Consider the following 15,723-nt stretch of genomic DNA (forward strand, 5'->3'; position numbering starts at 1 on the left):
AAAAGTATAGAAATTTTAGAAACCTTACATCAAAATTTGAATGAAAAACCTATTTTTCAAAGCTTTTTATTATGTAAAATTTCAAATATATGCAAAAGCAGAGAGAATAGTCTAATCACAATATACCTATCATCCAGCATTAACAAGTGATATATGCTGGTCTTTTTTAACAACACCCTGCTCATTCCCCTGGCATTAGCTTATCTTGAAACAAATCCCAAATGTCATATTTCATCTGCAGCTATTTCATCTCAGAAGATTATAACCAGGATATCAATATCACACCTAAAGCTATTAACAATAATTTGGTAATATTAATATGTATCAGTCACTTCCTTGTGACTGTTTTCCTGATTGCCATATACACGCACTTGATTGAGTTAGGAAGTACTTTTTCCTACTTGATTATGAAAAAATCTTTTATTTTTATCTTATACAAATAAAATAGATTTGTATTAAGAACCTCCATATGTCAACTTCTCCAATTACCCCAGCTCTATTTTTTTATTCATAAATGCTTCTAATTCTTCCTTAACAACTGTAGTAGTTTTGATAGATTTCTTACTTTCTGGTGTGATCAGTTGTTACACATTTCCTGTGTCAGAACTGGAATCAGTCATTTCTCCATGGAGTGGGTTAGCTTTTCTCCCTCTCTCGTTTTCCTCCTTTTTTCCGTCTCTTCCTTCCTTTTGTGAGAAGTAGTATTTAGAGACTGTAGTCTGGGAATCATCAGCATTTATGGAATTCTTAAAAAAATTAACCCAGATACTACTACTACATATAAAAAAATAAAAATTCATCAAATATCTAGTCATTGTTCAGATTATGCTAGTTGTATCATGATTAAAAAATTTTGTTTGTTGGCTCATTAGTCAAATGAGCTCCACATATAGTTCTTTAAAATCTTAAGTTGTGCTTTGTTCCACCTCCATCCTCACTTCCCTTCCTTCCTACCCCTCTCCCTCTATCTTAGTCCATTCAGGCTGCTACAACAAATAATACAGACCGGGTAGTGTGTAAACACCAGAAATCTATTTCTCACAGTTCTGGAAGTCCAAGATCAGGGAGCTAGCACGGTTAGGTGAGGGATCTCTTCCGCGCTACACACTTCTCTCTGTGTCCTCACAGGGCTCTCTGGGGTGTCTTTTTTAAATGCACTAATGCCATTCATGAGGCCTCTAACCTCATGACCTAATTACCTCCCAAAGGCCCAACCTCCTAATATCATCACTGCTGGGGGCTAGGATTTCAACATATGGTAGGGGCATCATGAAAAAGTAAGTCTATAGCACCTTCTTTTTTTTGCTGTTGCTGTTTTTGTTACTGGAGAAAGCAGATCCTTTGTCTTGAGAGTTACTTGTAGTCAGAATTTTGCTGGGTGTGTCATTATGGTGGAGTTTAACATGTTTCATTGTCCCTTATATTTCTTCTAAGTTGAAATATCTAGAGGCTTTGTTGATCCAGTTTTTCTTTGGCAAGACTGCATATGTGGTAGTTTGTTAGGAGGTACTTATGACCTGTTTTTCTCTATTTTCTTAACAGCCACTGTTAAATATTGCCTAGATGCATTCACTCCTAAGAGGTATAAGACGGTGGTGTCCTAACTTTATCATTCCTTCTTTATTTTTTAGCTGGAATATTTCTAGAAAGATAAGCTTTTTGTCACCAAGACAGGATAAATGCTTGATTCTTTACCTTTTCACTAACCAGCTTTTAAAATAGCATTATCTGCAGTTTTTCTGTTATCAATATGTATTAATGGATTTTTCAGCAGATGTGGTGTGCTTTATATGTGGCATTTATTATCATTTTTATTAGTTTATTTTAATGAGATTTATTATCAATAATACCAAATTATCTTAGTTTTTGGCCAGTGGGAGCCTTTATACATTGCTTCTAATTCTTCCTTAACAACTGTAGTAGTTTTGATAGATTTCTTACTTTCTGGTGTAATCAGTTGTTAAACATTTCCTGTGTCAGAACTGGAATCAGTCATTTCTCCATGGAGTGGGTTAGCTTTTCTCCCTCTCTCGTTTTCCTCCTTTTTTCCATCTCTTCCTTCCTTTTGTGAGAAGTAGTATTTAGAGACTGTAGTCTGGGAATCAGAAGTGCTCATTGCTACTAGATTGGTTATTTCCTTCCCGATGGGTAGATCTAGAAAAACTTTTTTTCTTGAAATAAAATACATTTTGAGTTCAAATGATACTTCCATTTTCAAATATAGGACTTCAGGGTTTTTACTAACTTCATTGATCTTAACTCTGTATCTCCTCTCTCCTATGCTAAAAATCCCACCTCTTGAAGCCATAATGTGATCACTTATTTGCTTTATCCCACATTGTACACACAGTAGTCTTAGACTAATAGGACTTCTGCTACCCCAATAATATGATTGCTGAACAGCTTAATAGTTTTTTCCATTAAAAAATTCTTAGCATAAATCCTTCAGAGATGTATAGTCCAATTCCTCTGCTTTAAACTCATTTGTAATAGTCTTCTCTGTGGTTATACACTAACTAGATACACAGTTATTTGTTTAGTTTTAGGTTTAGATTTCATAACCTTTACTCTATAAAGTTTTACTTATAATTATATAAGGTATTGCCTCTGATTCTAAAGTCAAATCTAAAAAGTATATTCAAAGAAGTTTACCTTCTATTCCTAAGACCTCCTCCTTATATTTACAGCCATTTATTAAAAAGCTGTAGGTTAGCATTACATTCTTAAAAGTATAAGGAAATATGTGTTTATTTCCATATTCTCACTCTTTTGAAGATAAACAGTAGCATAACTACACACTTTTTTCCAACCTTGCTTTTTTCACTATCCTGGAGACACTCAGTAGTAGTATCTATAGATGGTCTTCATTCATTTTTACTGCTTAGTACTCCATTGTGTGGATGTTACCATAGTTTATTCAACCTATTGATGGGCATTCCAAAAGTGTTACAAAGAGGATACAATGAATTGCCTTATGCATGCATCTTTTCTTATTTTTGCTATTATTAATATTAACATTTTTTAAAATGTTCGTGTAAAAAAATAATGGTTGTTACTCATCTTTAATTTTTATTATATATCATACATGATTTTGGCTAGCATATTTGAAGTCTGACAAGTGCTGTTTTTAATTAAAATTAAATACAATTTGAGTAAATACATAAAATAATAAACTATTTTATAAGCCAGTTACACTTCTTTTTAAAATGGTTGCTGAGGTGATCATTTGTATAGGCCACTTTCCTGTGAAGTGACTGTGAACTTTTAACAAAAATTACAGCCCTGAGCTGGGTGTCTGGCACAATAGTGGATTCTTGAACAATAAGTTCACTTAGGCAATGCTTAGGGAAATAATTGTCAAACCTTCCCAAAGAGCTTGTGGCAACAGGGGTATTTTTCGTGATCCTACCAGTGGGGTCAAGATGCGAAGGAACTCCTAGCTCAAGGAAACAGAAGGTTGATTCTAGGTGCTGACCTATGGTTTTACTCTGTGACATCTCAAATGCAGGCCATATGTTATACATTTAACAACAAAAAGGGGAAAATTGAATTGACTTTTGGGGGTAATGGAAAAAAACAAGATCTCATCTGTACTGTACAAGTTCTCAAGAGGCCGGGCTGACATGATAAATTGTCACGCACTGAATCAGGGCATTAACGTTTCATTTAAACTGAAGCTAGATCTAAACAGCTGAAAGCCTGCTTTCTAGATCTTTTGTGTACCTGCTTCTCAAATCAAGTCAATTTTGACAAACTGCCTATTAAGATTGGGGCTCGGGGAATAAGGCTAAAAACAGAACAAACCATTATAGAAAAAAATCAGATATGTGGAAGCAGAGATTCATTATAATCTAAATCCTCTGAAACTGAACTTTGATCCACAGCAGCAAGGCATCATTATTTCAGTGATTGTACCTTTGTTGTTGCCTGGAAGGCAATAAATTTGGGACCAGTTTCTTCTTACTTTGTGCCCTCGTGGTCTTTAAATTGAACCAGAGCTCTAAATTGCAGTGCTGTTGGTAATTTAACTCTGCCAGCTGTGTTTTTTTTTTATCTGTGTGCCTGATTCCTGGTTATCTATAAAACTTTATGTATCCTTTCAGGGATGTTGCCCCAGACAACTCTTAGGCATTTTTTTTATATGTGATGCATCTTAAAATAAAAAGTCTCTTGGGAAGCTCTTTGGTTCTTTTTTCCTTTGCTCCTGAAATAAATTCTGGGTGGTGATTTTCTAGGATATGTTGTATGATCAAAACATTGCAAACCCAAGTCTCTGATTTTTTCCCAGAGATTGCCCATTTCTGATTGTATAAACATCTTGTGTCTACTGCGTATCTTTGCTCATGAATGTGAAGAGGTGAATAGTATTTCTAGATTTGCTGAAATGAAGCAAAGTTCTGCTAAGATGAGACTGACGCTAAGTAAATGAAAAGGCAGGTTATGATGCTGTGATTTTGTGTCCTTGTGATGTGCAAGTTACCTAACCTGAATTTATCCCTGGCACATCATAGTGAGACACCTCCTGCATAGCTGTCTTTACAGGGTATTTGCCCTCTGTGCCTGTTCTTCTCTTTCGAGTCCTCTAGGCCTGACCTGCCAGGGGGCACTGTAGGTTGGGTTGAGCCTGGACACTGCGTCTGCCTGCAGGATGCAAATGCAAGTTGAGAATGAAAATCTTGCTGCCTACGGTCTTTTAGCCCCAGTGTTTCCCTGCCCACCTCCCCAATCTCGCTGCCTGCTCTGTACCTAGTATCCCTGCCCTCCACATACCTTTTTCAGTCTTATTCTCCTTCAGCAGATTTCTCTGCTTCTTGGCTTACAAACCTTACTTCTAGCCCCTTTCAGATACAAAACTAGGAACCAAAGTCTCAGAGATTCTCATTGGTTCAACTGCCTTCCAGCTCTGGTCCAAGGAACAGTGCCAAGGGCTCGGTCACATAGAAAAGCTATGTCTGCATGTACCACCATGGTTGGGGAAAAACATTTCTCAGAGAGAAGGATTGTAGGGAGTTGGGCAGACACCCCCAAAAGATCTACCACAAACAGTAGACACTGGTGGTGGCATGAATCATTCATTCATTCAGCAAAATTTATTAAGCACAGACTCTGTGCTAGGTTCTGGGGATGTAGTAGGGAACAAATCAAAGTCTTTATCTTTGTGGAGCTTATAGTCAATTGGGAGAGGCAGATAGTAAACAACCAAATGGGTCAGAAGATCAGAAGGGTGTGCTCGTGGGGGCATTACTATTTTACATCTCTCCGGCAGTGTGGCATTTGAGCGGAGACCTAATGGAAATAGGGAATGAGCCATGCAGGTAACCTCAGGAAGAAAATTCCAAAGAGAACAGCAAGTGCAAAGGCCCTGATGTGGGAATGTGCTTACCATGTGGCACAATCAATAGACTGGCCAGTAGAGTTGGAGAGGAGGGGGCAGGAGAGAAACGTGAGCTGAGCAATAGTGGAGGGCTCAGATCACAGAGCCAGTGTAAGGCCGTCAGCTTTTACTTCGGGGAAAAAATGGTTCTCCGAGAGCAGTAATGTAGGGAGTTGGGCAGACACCCCGCAAAACAGAGAAAGATAGAAAGTCTGTGAAGAGTTTCGAGTACAGAAGTGACATGATCACTCTGGCTGCCTCATGGAGTACAGTCTATGGGGAGGATAGAAGCAGGGAGACTAGCGAGGGACGAATTCCAATAATCCAAGCAGAGAAATATGGTGGCTTGGATCAGAGCAGCAGCAGTGGAAGGGGTCTGGTTCTCGAGATATTTTGAAGGTAGACTTGTCAGTATTTGAAAGTAGAGTTGACAGATTTGTGGTAAGACAGAGCTGAGGTGAGGATTAGATGAAAGTTTAGCTTGAGCAATTGGTAGGATGGAGTCACCAGTTACTTAGATGGAGAGACTGGGAGGAGTGGGTTTGGGGACAGGTGGCCAACTTTCATTTTGGACATGTTAAAGTTGGAACTGTCTGTTAGATGTCTCATGGAACTATGATTCTTCATCTAGTTCTATGGTGTTAGGAGTGGGATTGTGTGTTAGAATGTTCTTCCTTCCTCCCTTGATCTTGCCATTCTCAAGCCCCAGCCTCGGGTCATTTTCTCAGGGATACTTCCTTGATCCCTGTCCCCAGACCTGGACTGGTTCTTCCTGTCATATGTGCCCATAGCAGCAAATCCTTTCCCTTGTAGTACTTGCCATCCTAGGACTTCTTGAAAAATTTGTGTGGTTATTGGTTTAATATTTGTCTTGTACTGTGAATCCATAGAAACAGCATTACTAGGTCTGTTGGAGTAAAGAAAGGTTTTGCTCAAATGAAACTGATGGTGCACAAATAAAGAGATGTACTTTGGTCCTGCAATTTTATGTCTGCTCTCTGTGCATTATCTAAGAAAATAACCCAGATCAGTCTGTGGGCCCCACAAGGACAGGTATCCCATTTGGTTCACTGTAGCCCCAATATGCAGAAGAGAGCCTGGCATACAGTAGGCACAAAATGGGTATTTGTGTTGAGAGTTGACTCTGAGCTGTTTTCAGTAGAGAGTTGTATGGGATTCAGACCCTTTGCGTATATTCATAGGGAACAGCTTTCTGATGCTTAAAAGTGTGGTGGAATGTTCCAGGCTTTGCTTTGAGTTATTCTTCTTCACTTGTATACAGTTGCCATTCGGACCCCCTGTGTGAGGCTTGGTGGATGCACATTTTAGTTGAGACTCCATTGCACACTTGGCCAAGAGGATCTGATTCAGGGTGGCAGTGATGAGTTTCAGGAAAATTTTAGTTTTGAACTTTCTGATTTAAAAAAACCCCAACACACAGCCTTTTTCCCACCCTTTTACATATGGTTTTTCATAGTAATTTGATTTTTTTTTTCAAAGCCCAGCACTGTTGCATTGTTACACAAGCTTCTCCCCTCCATCACTGTCTGAGGCTGTTTTCAGTTATCCATAAGCGTTGCAGTCATTTCACTGACAGCTACAGTAATGTCCTGGATTCCTCCAGAGCTCTGCCAACCAACGTGTCTCCAGGGGGAGCTCGTGCCTATCTGCAAACCCACAGTCCATTTTGATTTCTTTAAAGTGATTACATCCTGCTCAGTGGAGCTATAAAATTCTACTTGGAGATGGTTAGAAGGTTTTATGGAAATAAGACTTTAACTGCACCCCAAAGCTGTGTCTCGAATAAATTCCCGCTGGTGATCTCTAGTGGAAATCTCCCCCTTGGTGACTAAGCCACACCACACTGAACAGCAGCCCCCAACCAGGACTCTGGCCTGTGCTTAAAAATGCTCTGGGTTGACAGGCCTGAGCTGTAACCAAGATTTTCCATGTTGGCCTGAGCTCCCAGCTGCTTCACAGAAGAGCTGCTGCCTTCCTGTGGCAGGGCACTGCGGCAGTCAGAGGTTTAGGTGACAAGTTCCGTTCTGGAGAAGTTCCTTTGTTGCCTTTGGGTTCTTTGCTTTTCAGTGTCTTTCTCTCTCTCCTGTTCTTTGCCCCTCTGGTGTACATTTTCTCTTCAGGGTTAGTTTAATTTGCTGGAGCCACTTGACATCTTTACAGAGACTGTAAGAACCAGAGGTGCTTCCAGGGCTTGGACGTCTCTGCTTCCCATCTGCGTTTGCCTTTAAGCTACTGGCCGTACTCTCAGCACCCATCATCCTTCTGTCTTCTTCACCCGGCGGGCCTGCGCTGTGGCTTCCCTTTCTTCTCAGCTCCTTCCTTCTTTAACCTGGGAATGTGAATGTGACTTCCCCCAGCATACCGAAATAACGCTTTCAGAAGATGCCAGTGGCTTTCTCACTGTAATACAGGTGGTCTTCTCTCCAGCCTTTCTCTTCTGTGTGCTGTTTGTGAGACAGCTGTCCAGCTCCTCATTGCCACAGTTTCCTTTTCCTGGTTTCTCCGATGGGTGTATTCCTTCTTTCCCTCCTTGTGCTGCTCCGTTTGTTGCCTTTTCTTCTCCTGACCTGCTCATTCTGGTGTCCTCCAAGATGTGATCTGGGCCCTCTGCTCATCTTGCTTGAGATCTGCTCTTTGCTCTTTGCTGGGGAGCACATGTGCATTCTGTTCTCATTACTCCTTCCGTGATGTTGCATGGGGGCTCTGGTTTGGCCTTTTGAATGTGCCTCCACATTTCTTCTGGCTGTCATATCTCTTCAAACTCAAACATTTATAACAGGACCTGTTATTTCTCACTTTAAACCAAATATCCCCTTTTACTTCTCTGGTAGTCATACTGTTCTTTTATTCCTTGGCCCTGTAGTCTGGAATCCTCAGAGCATCCTTTAGCTCAGCTTCCCCTTTCTTCCATACCTTGTCATTCACCAACTCCTGCTGATATTTCTTTCCTGATGTCTTTCTGGTCTTAAAGGGAGGAGGGAAGCTAGTATTTATTTTCTTCTTGGTGGAGCCTGTGGCACCAAGGTCATCTCATTACATCCCCATATCTTGTGAGGTAGGAGAGTAATCCCTGGACTCAGAGATGAAGGCAGCGAGGCTCACAGGTGGAAGTGCAGAGACAGGAGTCTTGCCTGATGCAGGGGTTGCAGGTGCCCATCACCCCAGGAGATGCAAGCTGTCCTTTGACTTCAGCTCTCTGCATCTGGCCCTCCATTCAGCCTTCATGCTAATCTGCTCTTGGCATTTCTCTTGTCTCTGTTCTGCTCAGAGACCTTCAGTGGCTCCCCATTTCCTACCTGAGACATAGTGTTTCATTCTGAAGATGAAGAAACTGAAGCTCAGAAGTGAGAACATTGTCTTCAGTGATGTGATGGGCAAATGGTTGGCTGGACTCCAGGGTGGACTCGACTCCAAGACTGCCACCACATTGTGCTGCTTCTCACTCAGTCGTTAAGGAGTCTTTGCCTCCTTCTTGAGGCCCTCCGTCCTTGAACTTCCTCTCCTCATCCGACCTCATGCCCAACCCTTCTAGTGCACAGCTTCCAGACTCGGCGGCCAGTCTCCTTCACCCTCCCACCAGCCCTGGCCTCTTAGCCACCTTGCATCATGTCCCCTAACTTGTGGGGATGTCTTCCTTTCTGACTTGCACCCATCTAAAACCTTGCCCTGCTTCAAGCCTCAGCGCCTCCCAGAAACCTGCTAAACTTAATTTTCACTGTTCTCACTCCCTCAGTCCCACACCATGTAATTAACTACACACTTAATTATAGATTTGTCTAGTGCTCCTCACTGCCATTTCATGTGTCAGAACCCGTTCTCCAGGGTCCATGCCGTGTTAATTCCTTTCCTGCTTACACTTGGCTTACAACCAGTACCTGGAAGGGAACCACATTTTGGGTTGGTGTTAACCCTCGCGGTGCTTTGTTAGTGCTTTCCTGTTGCTTGGGACCTTTTTCTGGTGACGAGTCTCCAGCTTCCCCATCAGGCCTTGGGGGTGCTGCGGACTTGCTCAGGATAAGCAACCCAAAATCCTCTGCAGAGAAATGGTGACAGGCCGTACAGTGTCGCGTCAGGAAGTAGGGGCTTTCATCCGCCCGTGGTGCCTGGTAATGCTGCAGAGTCTGCAGTAAAGCGGATGGACTGAAAATTGCAGTGTTGCTCTGAAGAGAGGACAGATGACGAAGGAAAACAGAATTTTATTCAGACTTGGTAGAGGCCTGGTTTTGGAGCCTGCCCAGGTGGTTACCGCTGTCTTGATGATTATTCAGAGCATCAACACTGGAGACACCATCTGTCTGACAGCCTTTCTCAGCTCCCTTTCTCTCTTTCAGGAGGCCGCAGCCATGAGTGGGGGGTGGGGAGAGAGTTTATAGGAGCTTTTACATTTTAATTTATTATTAGCTTGTTTATAAACACCCTCTTTTATTAGTGAAGTTTTCAAACACCCAAAAGTAAAGAAAAATAGCGTGCTAATCTTTTTCCCAACACCTAGCTTTAACACCTCTGAGCATTTCACTAATCTTGTTTCCTGTTTCCACCCCTCCCCACCCATCCAATGTATATACTCTTGTAGCTATGCTTAAAAAAATTTTTTTTTTATTAAGGTATCATTTATATACACTCTTATGAAGGTTTCACATGAAAAACTTTGTAGTTACTGCATTTACCCATATTATCAAGTCCCCCCCATACCCCATTGCAGTCACTGTCCATCAGCGTAGTAAGATGCCACAGAGTCACTACTTGTCTTTTATGTGTTGTAGCTACACTTTTAAAGGTAAAGTAACTGTATGGCTTGGCCTGGCCTTAATGGTTAGTGGTGTTATTTTCCCCTTAGTGATTTGCTCAGGGCAGTGTGGGCAGAACTGTCCTTGGGCCATTGCCGTGGTACTTGGGGATGCCAGGCTCGGCCACTTAACTGTCTGTCCTTCTCTCATTGATCCTGTTTCTCCAATTGTTCATAACATTCTTGTCAAGAGCCAGGTCTTGTTTTCAGTCAGGGCTTCAGAAGCCTGTGGAGGTCCCTTTGGTCATCACAGTGACTGGAGATGCTACTGCAGGCATTTCTGCCTGGAGTCTTGGAGTGTGGAGTGGGGGTGTTCACTGGCCATAAATGTAAGGAGTGGTTCTGCACAGTGAACACTTGTCCCATCCACACACTTGGTTGTGCTACTGGGCACTGCTAAATGTACAGTGTGTATCGGGATTGACTTGGTCTTGATGCTTTTTGGCTCTAGATCTGATTCGTCTCATGCTATCAGGTGACTGTGACTAGCCTTTGGCCCTTTTTGAGGGCTTATCATTTGGTGCAAACCCTTTGGTTGTATTACTTGGGAAAATGGTGTGTCTTGTAGCTGGTGCCCCAGCTTTACATTGTCCCTTTTGCTGCCTGTCACGAGCCTTATCATTAGCATCTCTGCCATGGCCCGTGGAGAATGGGGATGGAGACAGTGATGTTCAGTTTGACAGGTCATTCATAGCTCTGTGCTCCAGGGGCTGCTGCGGTGGGGAGACCGTGGAAGGTAAACCGTGAAAGGGCTGTTGGATATTCTCCTGCCTCTTCCGGCCATCAGCCTGGTGCTGGTGAGGAAGTGCCCCTTAGCTGGTGGCAGCTGATTATCTGGGGTGCACTTGGGGAGCCTCTGTGGGCAGGGCATGGAGAGTAACAACTTACAAGTTCTTTTTTATTTTCAGTCTCACTCTAGATGGATGGTAGCCTTCCACTCTGGGAACTGAGATGTGTTCGGGCAGCTCAGGCCCCAGGCACAGATGAGAAAGGGCTCGTGGGCACTGAGGAAGGAGCTGGGGGGAGAGACACTGTTAGTCATTATTAATCTGTGACAGCTGCCAGCCGCTGCCAGTTAGAGCCCGACTGTGCCTGGAACACAGGTCCTCCGAGCCTCACCTTTCTAGAAGACTCTGGGGCCCGAAAGGCCTGTCTCCACTTGTATGTTGTTCAAACCCCAAATCCGTATGGAAGAGATGATTGGAAACTTAATGCAGGATGAGGGAAGCCTCTGGCTGACCTGAGTAGATGGTCCAGCCAACACACCATGGGTACTGATGAGGATTTTCCTGGCCTGGAACTCTGAATTTAGTCTGGCTAAGTGTGTCTTCCTGTGTGATGTGGTTTTTGGTGGTACCCCATTACAGTAAGTAAGACTGAATTAACAAATGGAAAGGTTTTCTCTTTTTAACCTTTAGCCAGCCCTTTGGAGGAGCTTAGGAGGTCTCAGTGTAGTACCGGTATGTCTTTCATGTCTACCTCAAACACCTGCCAGTGTCCCTTTTTTATCTAGGTAGAATTTGGTAATATTTCATTTTTATTCTTTTTTTCTGGTTACCTTCTATATATATGGCAAGTGATACAGGTTTTCACGTGTGCTAATAATACGAAGTTTCCTTTCAAAATACATTTTATGAAAGGGAAAAAGAGGAGTTTAATCAAAGAAAATAACTGATACAGCAGGTAATGTGCTGCAATAGCAAAGGATCTTGAAGATGATTTTCAAATGACTAAAGACTGGAAGATTCTGTTTCCCATATTTTGCCTATGATGTTTTTCCTTTACATTGAAGGCCAGGTCAGCAGTGTCAGAATGGGACTCTGAGAGCATTGTGGGGCCTGGAGAGCAGATGCCATCACCAGGGGCAGTGACAAGCTCTGGTTTGTCTGTTTCCCCCTCTCTCCCCGCTTCCTTTATTTGTTCATTCAGCAAATACATCTTGAGTGCCTGCTGTGTGCCCGATGCTCTGCTGGTTGCAGGGACACCGGCAGGTGTTAGAGGTAGACATGAAACACATATCGGTACTACACTGAGACGACCTAAGTTCCTCCAAAGGGCTGGCTAAGGGTTAAAAAGAGCCCTGTGGCGATGCTCTGCTGGTTGCAGGCATAGAAAGGGTGGTGCATGTTCTCTAGTAGAGGAGGTGGATTGTAAAGACGTAGCTTGGGGTCAGTGTGACAAGTGCACTTATGGGGGAGGTGCTGCAGACAGTACACTAGGTATTGGTTGGTGTAAGGAGGTTGTGCCCCACCTGCAGAGCGGATCAGGAAAGCTTCCCAGAGGAGAACGTATTTGAGATGGGTCTTAAAGAATAAAAAGTAACTGGGTATTCAAGGCAGAGAAAAGGAGTTCTAGGTCGAGGGATAGCATGTATGAGAGCATGAAACATGGCGAGTTCAAGACCCTTATGTACATTTTGGTGTGGCTGGAGTGTAGACAATATGTCTCCAACTTTTGTGTGCGTTTGACTTACCTGAAAACCTTGCTGAAGTGTGGGTTTTGACTGAGTAGACCTAGGGCAGTCCTGACTCTTAGCGTTTCTAACTAGCTTTCCAGTGACTCTCCTGCTGCTGGTGCACAGGCCGCACAGAGAGCAGCTGGGGTAGGATGCACGCAACAGTGATTTAATAGCGGGAGCCAGCATCTGTTCCCATGCTTCCTTGTATTCCAGACACATTTTTGCACTTCAGGTAGAAATCTCATGTTACTCTTCATACAGCCCTATGGCATGGGTAACCCCCACTTGACACTTGAGGAAACCGAGGCACAGACAGGCTCGTGACTTGGCAAAGCAGAAGCTGAGGCAGGCCTCTATCAGCTCAAAGAAGAGAAGGCCTCATGAGTTGTTCTGAACAGCTTGGACTTCACCTTAGGCAGAGGGAGACACTGAAGGTGATTAAACAGGGAAGGAAAGGATGAAGTTAACCTTTTATAGAGATTGTTCTGGCCCTGGGCCCTCCACAAGGGAAGTGTCACATGAAGTTTGCATCCTAAGTGAACTCTTCAATGCTTTACTGTCAAGTTACTTTTGAACCAAGCAGCTGATTCTAGTGCCCCATCCCCACACTTGCACCATTGTAGCCTTTGTTGATAATGCTCCTCTTCACTTGCTTGATTTCTAAGTGATTGAATCAGTTCATAGTATTTGAACTTCTTTTTGACCCTTACCTGAATGTCTAAAAATCGATTGAACCTTCTTCCCAACAGCAATATTTTGCTTGGTGACACTAGCTCACAGTTCAAAGGAAATGCCAGGTCAGAGAAGGCAAATGGCTTTAATTACTTAATCTGAGCTCATTTAAAAATTTTGAATGGTTGTTTCATTATCAGTGTTCTGTGTACATTATATTTTATTTTTGCCAGGTTTCAGCTAGCTTAACACTTGTGTTATGAGCTGTGTGTCGAGGCTGAATATTGCATTTGAAACCGAGAGTCAAATAGCCAATCTTAAATCCTGACTTTCATACCTGTCTGTGAAATTCAGGTAAATGAAATAAATGAAACTATAACAGGGCTGCTGTTAGTACTGACTCTGCCACTCCTTGTAGAAATCTTTAAGAGGTAGCCATTTTGGCATTTGTATGTATATAACACACTCTTTTTTCTTTTTAGTTAACCTTTCACTGTCTTGATTTGCCCATTTGTGATTTACCTTCGCAAATTAGACTTTTTTTGAAACTAATGGCCCCTTGAAGAGGCACTTTTTGTGATTTTGAAAATGAAACCTTGAAAATGCTTCAGCCTGGTTGTCCACCTTCCTGTCAGTGTCTGCAGCTGGTCCTTTACTTCCTTTTGGCCCCTCTTCTGTTGTCGCCAGCCCCACTGTGGCTGCCTGTGGTCTCTTCTTTCCTTCGTGGCGTTCCCCACCTCCTTTCCCTGCAGTGGTCCTTCCTGACCACTTGCCTCAGGGCCTGAGTGCTCCCTTCCTCACTCTGGCTGGGGAGAGCATAGGGGAGTAGGTGTCCGGGTGCAGGCTGGCGGCCTAGGGCACTAACATGGGTTTCTGGCATAGGCGGACTCTGAGGCTCTGCTAGCAAAGCTTCCATGCCCATGATCCAGTGGTACCAGAACCACTTGTACTATCCTCCAGTATCTGAGAACTGTCATACGATTTGCTTTGAATTAATCAATGATAAAAATAAAAAAATCAAAAACAGAGATGAGGCTTAGAACCTCACCCCCCCTGTTTTGAGAGAAATCTTCTGCATCTGTGGGTGTTTTGTTGCCCTTGTCTAGCTTGGATTAATACTTAGTCTATAGGCACACACCTGATCATCTACATTTGCCCTCTTACAGCACTAAATTATGTTTTCTACCTTTATCTTGCATCTACCTACCACTTCAGCATTTTATTAAAAAAAAAAATAAGGAAGAAATGTGGGATTCACATATAAATCAAGTATAAAAATCAAATGAATAATCATATCTGACTTGATTGTTTATAGTTCATGATGTGTGATCAAAACCGAAAGTTTCTGTGATATGACTGCCCTTGCACTGTTCACCATTTAAGAACTTATTCACTATGTAAGAACTTGTTCACCATGTAAGAACTTGTTCGTTATGCTTCAGAAGATTGGAGACTGTTGAGAATTAATTAGGCTTGGGGTTGATTAATGACTGTGCATTGAGTCCCCTATACAGAATTTTATTGTTGTTAACAACCATTTGATCAATAGATATGAGAGATGCCCTCTCAAAAAAAAAAAATAAATAAACAGATCATAAACTCCCTGCGATGTGGATCCTCTTATTTGTATATCCTACACCAGTGTTCATTGGCTTTCACTCCCAATAATTGTTATTTTTTGAAAGGTTTCTCTTTTAATAAATATTTATTTATCATAGAAAATTTAGGCAAAAAAAATGGTTTAAAAAAAGAAGAAGAAAAGGTCTTCACAACCCCACTACCTTAAAAAAAAAAATCCCCATTTTTTTGGTGTATGTATTTATGCCATTTCTTAAAATACGTAGGTGAATGTAAACATATGGTTTATGTATTACATCTTTTTGGACTTTGCGCTTTGCTCTTAACATGTTGATCATCTTTCCAAGGCCTTAAGTATTCGCCTAGAACATCTTTTTAAATGGCTGCAGAACATTCTTTTGTATGAATGAAGGATAGTGTTACTTAAGCAGCCCTTTCCTGTTTGGAAATTTATGTTGTTTCCAATGTTTCTGTCACAGTTGATACAATGTTAAGAGGAGTGTTCTTGTAGCTACTGCACACAACTCTGAACATTTCCTTGGATAAATTCCTTAAAGCTGAAAACCTGAGCCAGGCTTTGTGCTGCTGATGTTTTCACGTGTGATCATATTTACTTTTTTTCCTCTCTAGACACTACAACAACAGGAGTGCAAACTTCTCTACAGCCGAAAAGAGGGTCAGAGGCAAGAAAATAAAAACAAAAATAGATATAAAAACATCCTTCCCTGTAAGTATCAATATTCTGGCTAACAGTCAGTCTGGGAGGTTTTGATTCCTCAGGGTCCCTGTCACTTCCTCGGGGCTGTGTGCCATCTCGGCCTTATTATCTGTTTT

General features: G+C 42.2%; 1 protein-coding gene across 3 annotated transcripts in view; it reads left to right on the forward strand.

The window, feature by feature from the left end:
- Window positions 1–15,723, forward strand: part of PTPN11 (protein tyrosine phosphatase non-receptor type 11) — an 80,740-nt gene that overhangs the window by 31,503 nt on the left and 33,514 nt on the right. For all 3 annotated transcript variants that reach the window (XM_073223702.1, XM_073223704.1, XM_073223703.1), the window contains one exon: window positions 15,520–15,616. In XM_073223702.1, the coding sequence (XP_073079803.1) occupies window positions 15,520–15,616 (97 nt within the window). The remainder of the gene's footprint in view (window positions 1–15,519; window positions 15,617–15,723) is intronic.

The sequence above is a fragment of the Manis javanica genome, chromosome 15 (assembly GCF_040802235.1).
Source record: "Manis javanica isolate MJ-LG chromosome 15, MJ_LKY, whole genome shotgun sequence".
Taxonomy (NCBI): domain Eukaryota; kingdom Metazoa; phylum Chordata; class Mammalia; order Pholidota; family Manidae; genus Manis; species Manis javanica.